At 52.6% G+C, this 14855-nt stretch overlaps 6 protein-coding genes across 6 annotated transcripts; 2 read left to right on the forward strand and 4 right to left on the reverse strand.

Moving 5' to 3' along the window:
* Positions 1-471: 471 nt before the first annotated feature.
* Positions 472-1873, reverse strand: CGCA056_v010321 (putative hexaprenyl pyrophosphate synthase; the record flags this gene model as incomplete). Its single annotated transcript, XM_037325568.1, has 2 exons — positions 472-633; positions 683-1873. 2 exons carry the CDS (start codon positions 1871-1873, stop codon positions 472-474), a joined length of 1353 nt encoding a protein of 450 aa, XP_037175076.1.
* A 527-nt stretch (positions 1874-2400) lies between these two features.
* CGCA056_v010322 (uncharacterized protein) lies at positions 2401-3343 on the forward strand (the record flags this gene model as incomplete). Its single annotated transcript, XM_037325569.1, has 2 exons — positions 2401-2736; positions 2792-3343. The coding sequence occupies 2 exons, from the start codon at positions 2401-2403 to the stop codon at positions 3341-3343; spliced, it is 888 nt and encodes a 295-aa protein (XP_037175656.1).
* Positions 3344-4157: 814 nt separating this feature from the next.
* On the forward strand, positions 4158-4982 carry CGCA056_v010323 (uncharacterized protein; the record flags this gene model as incomplete). The annotated part of the gene is made up of 2 exons (XM_037325570.1): positions 4158-4228; positions 4280-4982. The coding sequence occupies 2 exons, from the start codon at positions 4158-4160 to the stop codon at positions 4980-4982; spliced, it is 774 nt and encodes a 257-aa protein (XP_037175655.1).
* Positions 4983-5356: 374 nt separating this feature from the next.
* CUTA (Cutinase 1) lies at positions 5357-6083 on the reverse strand (the record flags this gene model as incomplete). Its single annotated transcript, XM_037325571.1, has 2 exons — positions 5357-5842; positions 5895-6083. The coding sequence occupies 2 exons, from the start codon at positions 6081-6083 to the stop codon at positions 5357-5359; spliced, it is 675 nt and encodes a 224-aa protein (XP_037175075.1).
* A 1559-nt stretch (positions 6084-7642) lies between these two features.
* On the reverse strand, positions 7643-8776 carry CGCA056_v010325 (uncharacterized protein; the record flags this gene model as incomplete). The annotated part of the gene is made up of 3 exons (XM_037325572.1): positions 7643-8129; positions 8178-8338; positions 8375-8776. 3 exons carry the CDS (start codon positions 8774-8776, stop codon positions 7643-7645), a joined length of 1050 nt encoding a protein of 349 aa, XP_037175074.1.
* A 1521-nt stretch (positions 8777-10297) lies between these two features.
* Positions 10298-13292, reverse strand: CGCA056_v010326 (uncharacterized protein; the record flags this gene model as incomplete). Its single annotated transcript, XM_037325573.1, has 5 exons — positions 10298-11151; positions 11221-11376; positions 11448-11495; positions 11698-11886; positions 11963-13292. 5 exons carry the CDS (start codon positions 13290-13292, stop codon positions 10298-10300), a joined length of 2577 nt encoding a protein of 858 aa, XP_037175073.1.
* Between the last annotated feature and the right edge of the window lie 1563 nt (positions 13293-14855).

The raw sequence follows: 14855 nt of genomic DNA on the forward strand, positions 1-14855 counted from the left end.
CTGTCGAGGCCTTGTCGGCTTTTGAGTTCCTGGGGGACTGCATTTTGATCGAGTAAAAGATTCCCGTCTCTCCAATCACTCGCTCAGTCCAGCCATGCAGTCAGTTCAATCCCCGACGGCTGAGTCGACGTCGAGGCAGGTCCATCACCACCCCCGAAACCCCGCGACCGCAGGCTTGTGTCGAGTTTCGTATCAAAATGGGAAAGTTGTGTGGTATTGAGCTGCAGGTTTTTGGTCCTCTACCTTACCTCGCTGAGTCCCGAATGCCTTCCCCTCCCCTCACCCCGCGCGCCGCCGTCTAAGAGTGTTGTATGATATCGTTACATGTACTCGCCAAAGAGCCCAGATATTCTGTTGTACACGTCGAATGCAACATACCATAATGCATGCATTCCAGGTTTTTGTTTGTACAGTTTTGTGTGTGTGGTCTGCCGATCAGTCTCGACCGCGCTACTGCCACCACGCACTCGTTTACTTCGTCCTCTTCAACGCCTTGACAGCCATCTCAATGAGCCCGTCCTTGGCCTCGCTGTCCGGGAACTCGCTAATGGCCGCGATCGCCCGCTCCGAGTAATCCTGCGCTAACGCCCTCGTCTGCTCAATACCGTCGCTCTGCAGAACCAGCTCGCGTGCCTGAAACCATGTTAGCTAAGCTTTCGTCCGGACTGTTGGACGAGCTTACCCTTGTCACGTCGCCCTCCTGCTCAAACTTCCTGCCTACCAGCGCGCCCAGCTCCGCGTTCTCCTTCCACGCGAACAGCAGCGGGGCTGTCGCCAAACCCAGCTCCAAGTCGGCTCCCGCCGGCTTACCAAGCTCCTTCTCGCTCCTCGTGTAGTCCAACATGTCATCGACCAGCTGGAACGCTAGACCCAGGTTCTTGCCGTAGGCATAGGCAGCCTCGACCGAAGCAGCATCCGAACCGCCGAGAATAGCGGCGGCACGGCATGACTTGGAGATCAGACTGGCCGTCTTGAGGTACGTCTTTTGCAGGTAGTAGCTCAGAGTCTCCTCCGAGTATACCGGCTTGCGCTCATCCTGGGCCGTGTTCTTCAGCTGCATGAACTCGCCCTCGACGAGGTTCGCAATGACGGTAGCCAGCAGCTCTATTACCTCGGCATTCCTCAAGCGAGCCAGCGCAACGGAGGCCCTTCCGAGGAGGAAGTCTCCGGCCAAAACGGCCATCTTGTTGCCAAACTCGAGGTTGGCCGAGGGGGAGCCGCGGCGTGCTACGGAGTGATCGATGACATCGTCGTGGAGGAGCGAGGCGGTGTGGATCAGCTCGGTGATCTCGGCGAGACGGCGCTGGGAGGGAAGGATATCGGATTCCGAAGTCTCAATAGGGTCGGCGGAAGTCAGCGGAGAGCTGGGGTTGACGTCGACGAGAATGCCGGGAGGAGATATCGCGGTATCAACACCGCCGGAGGGGGGCTGCATGCGGGGACCCTTGGGGCACTGCGCTGTCGCTCTTGACATCAGCAGGACAATCAAGGGTCGCATGTGCTTCCCCTCTGCCTGTGTATAGTACTTGGCGACACGGTCCAGAGACGGGTGACCTGAGCCCAGCAGCTTGCGAATGTTACCCGTCAGAAACTTCATCTCCTTGGCCACCGTCCGCAACGGGTCGATGTGCATGTCGCCCTTCGGCACCACCCGATTAATAGCATTGGAAGCAATGTTGGAGGCGACGGATACAGCAGCTCCCCATGCTGAGTTTCGGTTCGGAGTAGAATGGTAGAGGGCGGTAGTCACGGGTAACCGAGCATCGAGGGGCGCAATTCGCCTGCATTGGGCGCATCGGGAGGAGGGGAGGAGAGATCGTGACGTTGTGGTGTAGGTGCTGCGCAGCACCGCTGCTCCCGGTCGGAGCTGCATGGCTCCGGTAATGCTCCAAAGGGTTTCAATGGAGAGAATAGGAAGTCGCCAGAGATCCCAACGGCATCTGTATCGTTTTGACGCACTCAAGACCCGTGGTTGTGGCAATTGGCAGCTGGAGGCGAGTGGTGATGATACTACTTGATGACTTTTTTTTTTTCCCGCTTTCCATCTCAGGCCGCACCAAGCCCGGTCCTTCCCTTCCACTGTGGCTCTTAGGTAAGGTACGTACCGCGGGACGAGCTGCTGGGCGATCCAGGCACAGCTGGTCAGCTACGTACTTTTTGGGGAAAGTGGCGGGACAGAGGCACCCTGATTGGCTGCTTTGGCTTGATGCTTCGATGACAAGCTGTGCTGTGTGTCTGCCTCGGTGTCGCATCGGAAAGGGACCTGGCCTTTCCAACCGTGTTGTTGGAGTCGAGACTTTGGAGAAGCAACAATTACCCCGATCTGACGGTCATTTCTCCGGGCTGCAAACCATCCTGATCCGGATTGTTATCGTGAAGCGGCACGAGCACATCGACAATATGGTACGACTTACGATGTCGTCTTCCATCGTGGAAGGTCTGCAGAAGCTGGCTGAGGCCAGGCCGGAGATGGACGATGCGAAAGTCCACGAAGCAAAGACAGACGATGCAGAGCAAACGCCAGAGCCGACATCTGCATCAGGAACAGAGGACGATACTTCAACACCAGAAGAGCCGAGTCTTGACGAACCTGCTGTCGGAAACCCCATCACCCACAGTCAGGTACTGGATCTGTGGAGGAACCTCAAGCAAGAAGAGGTCGATGGCTTCTCCCTGGAAAGCTTGCTGCGGGGAGCCAAGGTGTACATCCCGCCGCCGCCCCCAAAACCTGAACCGGTAAGGGACTCCGATCGTGTCAATTCGCCTTCTTCAACTAATAACTTTATCGCAGTCCGATGAGTACAAGGCCCTCATGGCCCGCCTACGACGCGAAGAGGAAGAGCGAACCTACCAGCGCATGTTGAAGCAGCCCTCCCGAATGGAGGCCTTCTCGCAGCAATTCCCGAACGCCTCTTCCAGAGCACACGTCTTCGCCGAGGTCAACCGGCCGATGCGCGAATCCGACAACGGCGACGACGAAGTTACATTCGGTGATGTTCAAAAGCAGGTCATGGTCATTCTCAACTTCCTTCTGAGCGTCGTCGGCGTAGGTGCGACAATCTGGATCGCGGCTCGCTGGTGGAGCCTCACGTCTCGCATTTTCTTGACTATGGGTGGATGCATCGTGGTGTTGATCGCTGAGGTCGCCGTGTACTCTGGCTATGTCTGGAGAATGACAGAGGCCAAGGCGAGTCGGAAGGAGCCCAAAGAAATCAGGGAGGTGATGCAAACATGGGTCGTGGGCCAAGACGTAAAGACAAGCGATGGGGACACGGTGTTGCTCGACACGAAGATGCAAGATACGGACGAGGGTATACGACGACGACTGAAGGGCTCGACATAGCCGTCTATTCATATCGAATCATTAAGAGTTCTATGGCAGCGAGAAGATGCGCATGTACGTGCGTGTGGCGGTCATCCAATCGTGCCCTGCCGCAAGCTTCTGACTGAGCAGCCTGCCCCTTGGCTTTGGGATCAGTACCAATCATCCAGATGGCCGTAACCAGCATATCCATACCATGCAATGATGTTGGTTACTCGTCTCGACTGCTGAATGTAAGTCAGAAAAGCAAGCCAAGTTCACGTTATGTCACGGAGCAGCCCGGCCGTCTGGGCCAACAAACTCGGCGCCGATTCACATGTCCGGTTGTAACCCGACAAGCGGGGCCACACGAAAAGCACAAGATCTCGCCGATTAGCAACCCCTGCACTTTGACATTTGCCCATTAAACTCAATCCATGTCATATTCCAATATCGCAAGCGTTTGGGCGCGAATGCAGGCGCCACACGTGACGTTGGTGGGTGGAAAACGTGACTCGACGCGGTCGATGCACGTCATTCCTGCCGCGACGCGCTTCGGTGGGGCCCCGAAAGCTCTCGATCGATCCGCCATCGCCCTGCGAGGCAAAGACAAGACACCACCACAGCATCGACCTTGATACCCGTTTGTCTCTATTTATTGCTTCTGTGTTGGCGTATTGTCAGTTTTATGATCGCACTCATACCCTCGACATATCGGCATGCTCTTCTAATCTTTCAACAACATCTGCGGGCGTGTTTCGTCTACAATAACACGGCCCACGCGCGTCGCGTCGCATTCTACCAAATCTCAATTTCCACCCGCCCCGACAGAGCCCTCAAGGTTTTCATCCGAACAATGGAACAGTCTCGGGAGATTGAAGTCTCCTCAATCTCACGCGATATTTCTCGTCCAACGACCGACAAACGGTACGAAATCTCCCCACACTCTAACGCGCATTGCTCGCTAATACCGTTCAGACGCACCTTGCGAACATACAGCAAGAGGTCGCGAGTAACTGAAGACGAGCCAACCTCGAAGCCGGCCAAGAAACAAAAGATCGTCATCGAAGACGCCCTCGCGAAACAACCAGAGCTTCCTCGTATCCCACCTCCGCTACCGGCACACACGAGCAATATTCCCAAGAGCTCCATCCTCAGCTACTTCAAGCCCTGCCGCTCTAGCTCTGCAACGGAACCCTCAGATCCCTCAGATCCTCTGTCCGACTCGGAAAAGCTAATCGACACGCCCCCTTCATCACCGCCGATTGTTAGAAGGATACGAGAGCCAAGGAGACTGCGCCTGCGACACAGTCTGCCTTCTCCAGATGGCGACGATGCGGAGGCCGACAAGCTGGACAGGGGCAAAAACGAAGAGACGGCGACACGGGTCACGCGATCAAGTCGACGAGAAGGAAAGCAACTGCAGGAGGCGAAGGAAAGCAAGTTGAACGAACAGAAGGAGAGTCCCAAGCCGAAGTCGAAAGCCGCGACAGCCAAACCAAAGGCAAAGTCGAAGCCGGTTGCGACGATACAGACAACCATCAACATCTCGTCAAAGCCCACGTTTGAGGAGTGCAAGGTATGCCGGATGGTGTACAACCCACTGCACCCCCCTGATGTCAAGTTTCACATGCAAACGCATGCTGCACATCTTCGCAAAAAGGCGAAGGCGAGGGCATAGGCAACTACGTGGACGAAGTTGGGAAAAGTCTTTAAAACGGTAGATGATGGAAGGAGACGAAGATTGGATCAGGAGCTGCTGTCAGACTTTGACAAGAGACTGGCATGATACCACTTAGGAGATGATAATCAATGATACCCCTTAGCAATACAAAACAACTTGCATTTCATTCCGTTCGTAACAGCTATCCAGAAGCAACATGTACTAAGCGAGTGACAAAAAGCGAATGACAAAGTGAATGACAGAATAGAATGTTGAGCACCAAGCTCAGCCAACCCTCCCCCTGACCGATCAACAGCCGCAACCACACCTTCCCCTCGATCCCGCCATGCTCATTCGACTCTAACCCCTATTTCGGTTCGACTTCAAACCTCTTAACCAATGCGGGCCTGGAGGAATCGCGGGGCCGCAACAGCCGCATCGGTCTGGTACAAAAAGTGCGCCGGCAGGATGAACAGGGTGCCGTAGCAGACCGCGTCCGCAATGTCGCAGTAGACCTCGGTCTTGGACGTCTCGAAGTTGGGGATGCGGCCCAGGTTCTGCAGGTTCTTGGTGTACCCGAAGAGCACGACGCCCTTGATCTGGTTCTTGATCGTGGTGCTCAGGCCCGAGATGGAGCCCGCCATCACGGCGGTGCCCTGGCTGTAGCCGCCCGAGACGATGGCCGCGTTGGGGCACTTGGTGTTGGCGAGGGTGAAGAGGCGCCTGGCCTCGTTGATGGCGGCCGACGAGGTGCCGTCGGGCAGGAAGTTAGAGGCCAGATCGGCGAAGTAGGGGCCGCCTACGCCTTGGACCCAGACGTCGTTGGCGCCGTAGATTCTCTCCAGGGCGTCGGCGACGATGGGGCCTGCGCTGATTCCCTTTTCGAGACGTTAGAAAGAGGCTTTGAAGACGGGATGAAGGAAGCCTTACCATGTTACCAGGCTCAGTCGAGGCACGGGCAAAGATGTAGATGACCTTGGGGCAGGCGGAGCTGCTGCCGGTCTCGAGCTCGTTGCGGGTGGACGACTGGCGGGTCTCGAGAGCGACGCCGGTCTCAACTTCGACGGGAGCCGCCACGGCAAGGGTGATGGCCAGGGACACGATGCTGAGGAACTTCATTTTGGATGTTTGGGGACGGGGCGTCGTCTGAAGAGAGTGGTCTCTGAGGGAATGTGCTGCGTCGGCTTGGAGCGAAGGGGAAGGCGGAGCTGTCAGTCTGAGCGAGGGCTTGAGTCTGATGATCCAAAAGAAAATCGTGTTTGAGAGGATCGTGAGGCCCTATTTATGTTGTTTGGTTTCCACGGTTGTCATCGTTTCGTCCTGACAGTTGACACTTCATGACAGGCGGAGGTAGATCCGCGAGATGTATCGAGTACAAGATCTGTTGAAGGTGATCACCAGATGAAAAGCACGAGATCTTGCAAGACAACTCATGCAAGCTCAGTGAGTTCACGATGAAGAGCAGATGTCAAAGTGACATGTCAGTTCATCCCATCGAGAACCTTGACGACTTTGATCCTTCACGAGCTTCGATCTATGCCTGAAAGCAGCGACTAACCTAGCTGACCCTGATCCTCAAAATCGCTCGTCAACAAGGTTCCCTCAATCAGAGTCATGGACTCCGTTATTCCTCCGCCAGTCGCATCTTGAAGCAATCCTCATCACCAAGATTCCACAGTCGGTGAGCTGGGCGTTCCAAGGCCCCCGATGCCACGTGAGGGTCGCCATTTCGCAAGTTTCCATCAAATTGGGTATGGTCGGAAGACGCTCCGCAATCCCTCTAGTTGTAGCAATAGCGAGCCAGAAAAAAAGGGGGCAAGCCTCGGGACAAGACCTAGCATCAGAGAAGATAGCTCGAGGTCTGGAATGAGGGGCCTGATGCGGCTTATGGCTGTTTCCGGCGGGTAATTCCTGTTGGGTGAGGATGGCTCTGGTGGTTTGAGCCAACGAGAATCGTGGAAGTCCTTCAATTTCTTCTGGTTAAGGAAAGGACCAGGCATGATGGATGGTACTCCATTTACCAGTCGCCCAGAAACCAACAAAACCCAGCGCAACGGGAAACCCTTGGCCCTGCAAGTCGGCCGGTAGAGATATGCGGCCCCGCAGAACCCCGCAACTCGGCGACGTTGGATGCCTCGGCTCGGCCGTCTGACTAAGTCGTTTTCGGAACGGCTCGCAGAGGTTCCAGGCTTGAACAAGTTCTCAAGAGCTCATCTTCGACGTCTTACTGGTTGGGAGTTGTGAGTTGCGAAGGTCAGCCAAGCAGGGCCCGACCGTTGAGCTGCATGTACAGGTAGGCGCGGAGCGCGTGTGCTACGCCGGCGGCCGGTACTTACCACTTTGAAGTGTGGGTTGTCTGGGGGGCATGAGAGTTGCATGGGATGAGCTAGTCCTCATTGTGTAAAAGTTGCGAATTTCTTTTCCTTGGCTGAGAGTCTCACCAACGGGCTCGCATGCGTACGCGTAAAAGATCTGTACCCCGACATCATGCGACAAGCACGTTTTCACCGGGGGGCTAGAACACTGTGGAGACAATTGATAATGGTTATACTAGTGAGAGAGACGATCACGGAATGATAGTCAGCGACGTTGCCAAGTCAAAGCCGAATTATTGACTGGGCCAGAGATCTTTGCCGTATTTCGTACTGAGACCCCATGATCCACCAGAGACATTTGACTCAAAGGTCATCGACCAGAGGGCTGGGGCCTTGCGGCATACCGATTCTATCCTCGAACATCATTCGAAGAGCCTCCACTCTACCACGATCCGACATGAAGCGAAGGTATTCAGCAGAGTTGGTCGTGTCCATATCCAGAATACCCGGGTAGCCTCCAGGGGCAGTAATATCCTTGCGGGCGCTCCATTGCGACGAGTTGCGCTGGAACTCATCACTCAACAGGAAGTTGGCAAAGAGCTTGGAAGACTCGGGGTGGGGTGCGTCCTTGAAAATGGCAACGAACCTGGGCCAGCTGACGAAGAGTCCCTCGGCAGGAAACGATGCGTTGAGGCTTCCCGAGGCCCGGAGACCGATACTAGCGGTGAACGTCACAGACTGCGTGCTGTTGGGCTGACGGAGGACGGCCAGAGGCGAGCCAGTGCCGCGAACCCAGCGGGGGTTGTTAGCCAAGAGGCCATCGAACCATTCGGGTCCGCACTGATTCATCCTGAAAAAGGTTAGCAATGTTTCTCTTTGAGTGAGTCAAGCATCATACACGAGGTCAAAGATGTATGCGATCGCATCGTCATCGCTCGGGTGCGTCAAGACGATCTTGTCCTTGTACTCCGGCTTCAGAAAATCAGGCCACTCGCGTGGCGGGTTCGCCAGCTTCTGCGTGTTCCAGACGGTCGACCACGCGTTCATGGCAAAGCCGTACTATGCGGCGCGGATGTGTCTGAATGGTGCCAGGACCTTCATGTAGTTTCTCGGCGCGTAGTGTAGAAGCGCTCCCTGAGCATCCCAGCGAGGATAATCCTGAAGCGCTTGGAGAATGATTGTGTCGACTTCGAGAGGCTGGCCTGAAGCGAGCTGCTTGTCGATGTTGACGCTGTGATATTTGGGGCGGTTGACCGTGACGTTGAGTGTCATGCCTGGAAAGCGTGCCTCAAAGGCACCCTTGAGGCCGTCTTGTTGATTCACCTCATCACCGCCGTGCCAGCAGATGACTACTCCGCCTTCTGCGAGGGCGGCTTGGTAGATCTCGTCGATATTGCGGTTCTCGTTAACTTGGGGTGTCTTGAAGCCAAGAGAAGTGTCGTAAGAGACGACATTCTGGGCCAGCAAGGCGACGATGATGGCATGAGCAAAACGCATCTTAGAACAGTAAAGGGAAGACTGGGCTTGTCTGAACGAGTGACTGTGGATGAAAGATTCATCTCATCTTTGGACCCAACCGCATTTATGTCTCTCGAAAGACATGATTTAGGTACCCTCGGCGACCCAAATAAGGCTTGGGAGAACAAAATATCACGATGCTTGGCAGCCGCGTAATATTCAACGTCTTAACACAGCCCCAAGTCCATGTCATTTCCTTCACCAAGACTTTAGCGATGCTCGTTTTCGCGACATGATCAAAACGCCAGGGTGATGGTCCATATTGACGCTGTCTGACCAGTTTCCTGCCAGAGAGAGCTAGCGCCAATCAACATGATGGCTGACGTTCATACCGGTCTTTGCCTTACCGCCGAAGATCAGGTCGGGATCCAACAGATTATACTACAGAAAATTGGCCTTAGTCATCTTGCGCATAGATCTATCCCCCTATCTCGTTACAAGTGTAGACGCGCGCGTGCGTATCTTGACTCGCGGCAGTAGTGCACTTGCGTTAGTCTGTCTACCGGACTTTCCTAATGGGGTAATATTTCGCCTCTGAATACAGAGTTTACAAGTTTCCAACACCGCCTCATTTGACTGAACTCGTCAAGCTTATCCATTTACAGGGCTGTGATATCGTTAAAGGCCAATGATCATGCTTTCTGATTAGCTTAAGGTTATTTGAATGACGGATTTATGATCCGATGCCATGGCACGTGTTGGTGCTTACTTGAAGCCAAGAGCAAGGGTTGAAGGGATGAACAGGAGAAGCCAAGACCTGCACGCGGTGTCTACGCTAGGAACCCGGATGTCTAGTCCTCTAAGATGTAGGATCATTAGAAATAAGCAGAAAGAAATTCAATGAGGAATGATCGATGGTACTCATTCAATCTGCCAGATTGGAGTAGAATGAAAGAGAATCGGGCGATGTTTTCGACGTTGGGGTATTCCTTGCTGTCCGTCGAGGGCACTTTGCGAGTTCCTAGCACGGAGCGGCCCTTATTAGAACGCCGGCCGAGAGCCCGGATGCTCGCTAGAAGTTGATGAGACCGTTTGTATTCTAATGAGAGCTACAATTACTACTTAGGTATGTATTCGTATTAATGTTATTTTCACTGCAGGAATGTTGATCTGCCACAAGGGTCCCTAGACTGTGTAGCCAAGCCTTCAGATAACGAAGCATGGCTCTCTGAGTGAGTATGGGTTCTCGACTGTGGCTCATAGTCTGAACATCTTACTGTCGATTCCATGTGGGGCGGATAATGTCTCAACCGCTCATCCTAGTTACTGCAGTGGCTGCATGATGGAAGAGCTTTAGTGCAGTTAACGAGAGTGGTTCAATTTGGTTCTATGAGATAACAATGAGACAGGAAAAGATTTATCAATTTGTCAACCAAAGAAGTCCGCGATACCGCAAATATCAAGTAATCTTCTAAACCAGATGCCGAGACGCAAAGTCAAACGTTACCTCATAGCACGCACAGTACTTGTCGCTACTTTCCACCTTTTTGTGTGGCAAAATCACGTCTGGGGCGTGTTGCCTCCGGGGTAAGGGACTCTACTTGGGCTGCCTTGAGCTCCATCTCTGTACGTGTAGCCTGGATGAGTGAAGTCTGTAGCATCTGGCTGTACTCTTGGAGTTGTGCTGGAGGGAGCTGCATTCCCGTAACCTTGCAAGTGTGAGCTAGCCGCAGTAGAATTTTGTCTCTGGTGGTGATACTGGTCATCGTGGAACGATTCAGCCTTTCTGTTGAATGAGGGCGACATATCCGACGGTCTACTGTTGGCGGGGGCTGGTCGCTGGCGTTGTCCTGGAGCCGGGTGTGACGGTCGTGAGTCGAACAAGCTTTGCTTCTCAAAAGGCGTATTCTTCCTTGCACGGAGTCGTTGCTGGAATGCCCTGTCGTCACCTTCTGTGCCCTGAATGTCGGCCAAGTACTCGCCGAAGTCGAGGTAGGCTTTCTGAACGATCTTGAAATACTTGAGTTGGAGTGACACTGGGGCGGACTTGTCAATCTCCAAGTTGATCTCTGATCCATTCTTTTGCGCATCGAACTCAGCCAGAGCTAACGCTGTGTGACAAGCATTGCGTATTTGCCGTCCATTCCATCGGTTGTATGGTTGATCGGCAAAATGCTGAATGGCGAAGTCCTCGATTGACGAGATATCGTACGTTATCGTTCGACCCTGATCTTTGAACCTTTTATTAATGAGATCGAGATGGAGTCTAAAGACTTTCAGAGTCTTCAGCTCATCAAGTTCCGGATAGTGAAGACTCATCTGTATCCTTGAGGCAAAGGCTTCGTCGAGGTCACCAATACGATTAGTAGTGAGGAACAGAATGCCTGTGTAATACTCGAGCACTCGAAGGAAAACTGCATAAGAATACTCAGTTAGCTTTGGGCTTGCTGGCATCAGTCATGAAACGATATTATAGGACTCACCCGCCACCAATCCGTTACGTGCGAAGTCATTCTTAGAACGAGCAGCGAGGAATACGTCTGCTTCATCGAGGAGTAGAATGCAACCCCATCTACTTGCCAGTGCAAAGCTTCTCTCAAGATCTTCCTCCACTTCTTTGGCGGTAGTACCTAAATCCCCTAAACCAAACAGATTGTATTATCAGTATTAATTGCTAAAGACGTTTCTAATGTGTGTAGATGGCACTAACCACAAGTAATCTGGAACAGAGGCTTTCGAAAAAGCTCGGCAATTCCTTCTATATTTCGGTCAGAGCAACTGCCCAAAAGAATACTTAAGTCGTTGTACTTCGTTACCCACCCGCAGTAGTTGTCTTGCCGACGCCTGGAGCTCCGTGCAACAACATGATCAAACCCTTGCCTTAGTACATATACTACCGTTAGTGAGTGTCGTAGAATTTGGACGTGAGCTTCGCTGAGCAGTGTAGACAAGTTGCGTACCCTTTCCTTGAATCAGGTCTGTCTGTGCGTCCCTTGTGAACGAAGACTGTCTGTTGCGAAAGTGCTGCGTAACAAGAGATTGGACCAGCTCTCGATGGCCTTCTGGCAACTCGAGTCGCTCGAAGGCATCGATAGTGAGATCCCTCGCACCAGAGTTCTCATATCGTAGCAGAGCCAGGTCAAGCTGGGCTGAAGCGTGAAAAGCATTAGCAAATGCGGCAGAGTCGGATATGTATCGGGTTCAAGTGATAGCAGTAACTCTTACCCCATTTGCGACTCCGGAGAACAAATCCGAAAACCCTGTAACTCATGATGAGAAGCTCTGTCTCTGTAAGCTCATCAATGGAGCTAAGTATTTCCTCTAGAGATCTCGGTGACAGAATGAGGGACCTAGCTCTAGCGTCTGGCACTAGGGATCCGATATAGTCCGTGGTCATCTTCAAGTCAGTGGAGTATCCGTCCCATGTTCCGTGGTAACGGCAGCAACTTGCGTTGCAGTAAGCATGTCTTCGTTCTTCTGGGGCAGTGTTGACAGGGTTAATAGTAGGTTTCCATGCTGCTGACCTCCCCTCGTCTGCCAACGCCTCGCTAAAATCAATGACAACTTGACTGTCGATTTCGTCCCCTTTGTCGAGAGTGGCCCCTGCGTAGTACATAGCCTTAAAGTCCGCTACTTCTAACAGAAGTCGGCCCCTTCGAACGAGGCTTCGCCGTATCTCCGGCCCTTTGAATCGAACGGGATAGATTGGAAGGGACATGACGGGCTTCAGATCGCCGAAGGGAGGAATGATGAAAGCTTTTGGGACAGGACCAAAGTTCTTTCCATCAAAGTCGATAGATGCGCAATGGAGAGTAAAATGAGATCGATCCTTAGTGTCCTGTTCTTCTACGTCGTCGTCCAATCGCTTACTCCACCGTCCCCAAGGCTCTTCGATCTTGTGAACGGGAACCTCAACCCGGAGGACGACGAAGGCTTGCTTTCCGCCTTGCTCTATGACTTCCGTGCCGGGCTTGAATAGGTGCCATAAGTCATGAAAGTTTATGTGACTGCACTTCGGACTCTCCACATCCTCTTTCCTGGGCTTGATTTCATTATCGATGAATTCCATGAGGCTGCGGAGATGAATCAAAGCTGTAATCGAATTCACCAACGTTTTTTCGCGAACAGCAATGTCATTATTCTCGCTATCGGAGTCATCTTCGCTGCTCTCGATGTCCACTTGTGCTTTGTCGGAAGTCGCACCGTTGTTGTCAGTCGGAACACTCTCATGGTCGATTTTGTTCTGCCCAAGATGTTCCGCTTCTACAACCGTATTCTGTTCGGCAACAATAGGTGCTGGCGGCGACAAGGAGTCCACTGAGCTCTCGTATATGGGAGGGCCTCTCTCATTAGTGTTGTTGTCATTTTCGCCACTGACCACAGAGACTTCTGGGACGCCTGAAGAACCATCGAATCCTTCAAAGTCTTTTTCCAAACGAGCAAGCCACTGCCGCAGTGGTGATTCGAAGTAGAACAAGTCTTGGTATGGGCGCAACAGCATAATCGAGGCACCCAAATAGCTCTTCCAGTAGATGTCATTCGTCATTTGTGACATTATGAGCATTAATGGTGCTGAATAGATCTTGATTCTCTCAGGCAATGCTCGGTTTCTGGTTGTCTCTTCATCACCTTCAACATAAAGGATTCGTTCGGCTGGGTGTGATTTGCGAGCTTTTGGTCCGGTGAGTTGCAAAATCATCCGGGGTTCTGGTTCTCCAACGACTACTTCAATCGGGTAAAGGATTGATTCTTCAAAGCGTGTGTCCGTCAGGAAATCATTCCAATCAGCTTGGCTCAGTCTGGCGCGCTCTCCCTTCAAAAAAGCGTTTGTGCTGATCTCCCGCACCTGAATTGATTCAATGGCGTTTTCTTCCTCCTTTATTCTCCTTTCTCGAGCTTCCTCTCGATGTTTCTCCATGTCGAGAATCACCTTGTATGAGTTCCGAATTCTCTGCATGAAAAACATACTATCTGTGAGAAAGTTGACCTCTCCACGGTATCTGTCCCAACGATGAACTCGATTAGGAGACACTGTCGAAAGTAAGGCATCATAATTTCCATGGCCCATTGCTTCTGTCGTTGACTTATGAAGGCCGAACATGATGTCGACGAGACCGATTTTGGACTCAATCTCGTGAAGCCTCTGCTGGAAGTCTTGGACTCTCACTGAATCTTCCATGCGTCTGATGGCATAATTTCTTGTGTAATTCGTTCATCGGCTCCACCTAGGGGCGCTTCTGAGTGGTCAGTTCAACAGCTCTTGGTATGAAATTTGGGAGAGGTACTGTCCAAGGGAGCAACATCATCAGCTTGCATTTTCCCACTCATGATCACTTCTCTCCCCCGAAGTCTATTCCGTTGTTGAATTGTTGTAGCCAGCAAAGATGAAAGCGCTGGGGCTGGCAAGGAAAGCTATCTTTCAGCTGTGCCTACCTTTCGGCTGATGATATAGCTGGCCAGCAGTCTGGCCCCCCTTCCAGATCAGGCTACGTAACCTTAACACGAGGCCGGTCTTCTTTCTCCATCTGATGATGTGGCGGCCGGGCTCAGAACCTCCTGATGACCTATGGACGGATGATGTACCCTCCAGTAGCGTGCAAGTGGGTGGGCATCAGGGATGTATTGGCCTTTAGTGAAGGGCACCGGCGAACGAGAGCGAATCAAGAAGAAAGAAGTGTGTGTGATGTAAATGCATGTCATCAATATATGCAAGCCGTTTCACCAGGCGAAGGAATGGGTGTGCCGCCAAGACTAAATACCTGATTTGTACATTTGTACAACCAGACGGCCTGACATAGCTCCGCAGAAGCCTCCCCCCCTCCCTCCCCGCCCCCCGAGAATCTCACACTCTATCCAAGCTACAGGCAGAGCCATTTATACCCTGCGTTTTACTGGACCCTCTTCTTGACATGCATCTTGCGAATCCAGAAGGGAAGAAGGAGATGTGTCTTGCCTGAATACGCATGAGTCTTCGCTTTGTGATGCGGCTGCTGCACTCGGACTCATCTCGAGCTCGACACGATCTAAATTAACCAACCATGAGCGGGGCTTATTCATCCAACCAGTCATCGGCTCAATTTTTCGCCAGAGAATCCCCCCTTCCTGTCGATTTTATTGA

Source organism: Colletotrichum aenigma, assembly GCF_013390185.1.
Source record: "Colletotrichum aenigma strain Cg56 chromosome Unknown KSG_Cg56_contig07, whole genome shotgun sequence".
Classification (NCBI taxonomy): Eukaryota; Fungi; Ascomycota; class Sordariomycetes; order Glomerellales; family Glomerellaceae; genus Colletotrichum; species Colletotrichum aenigma.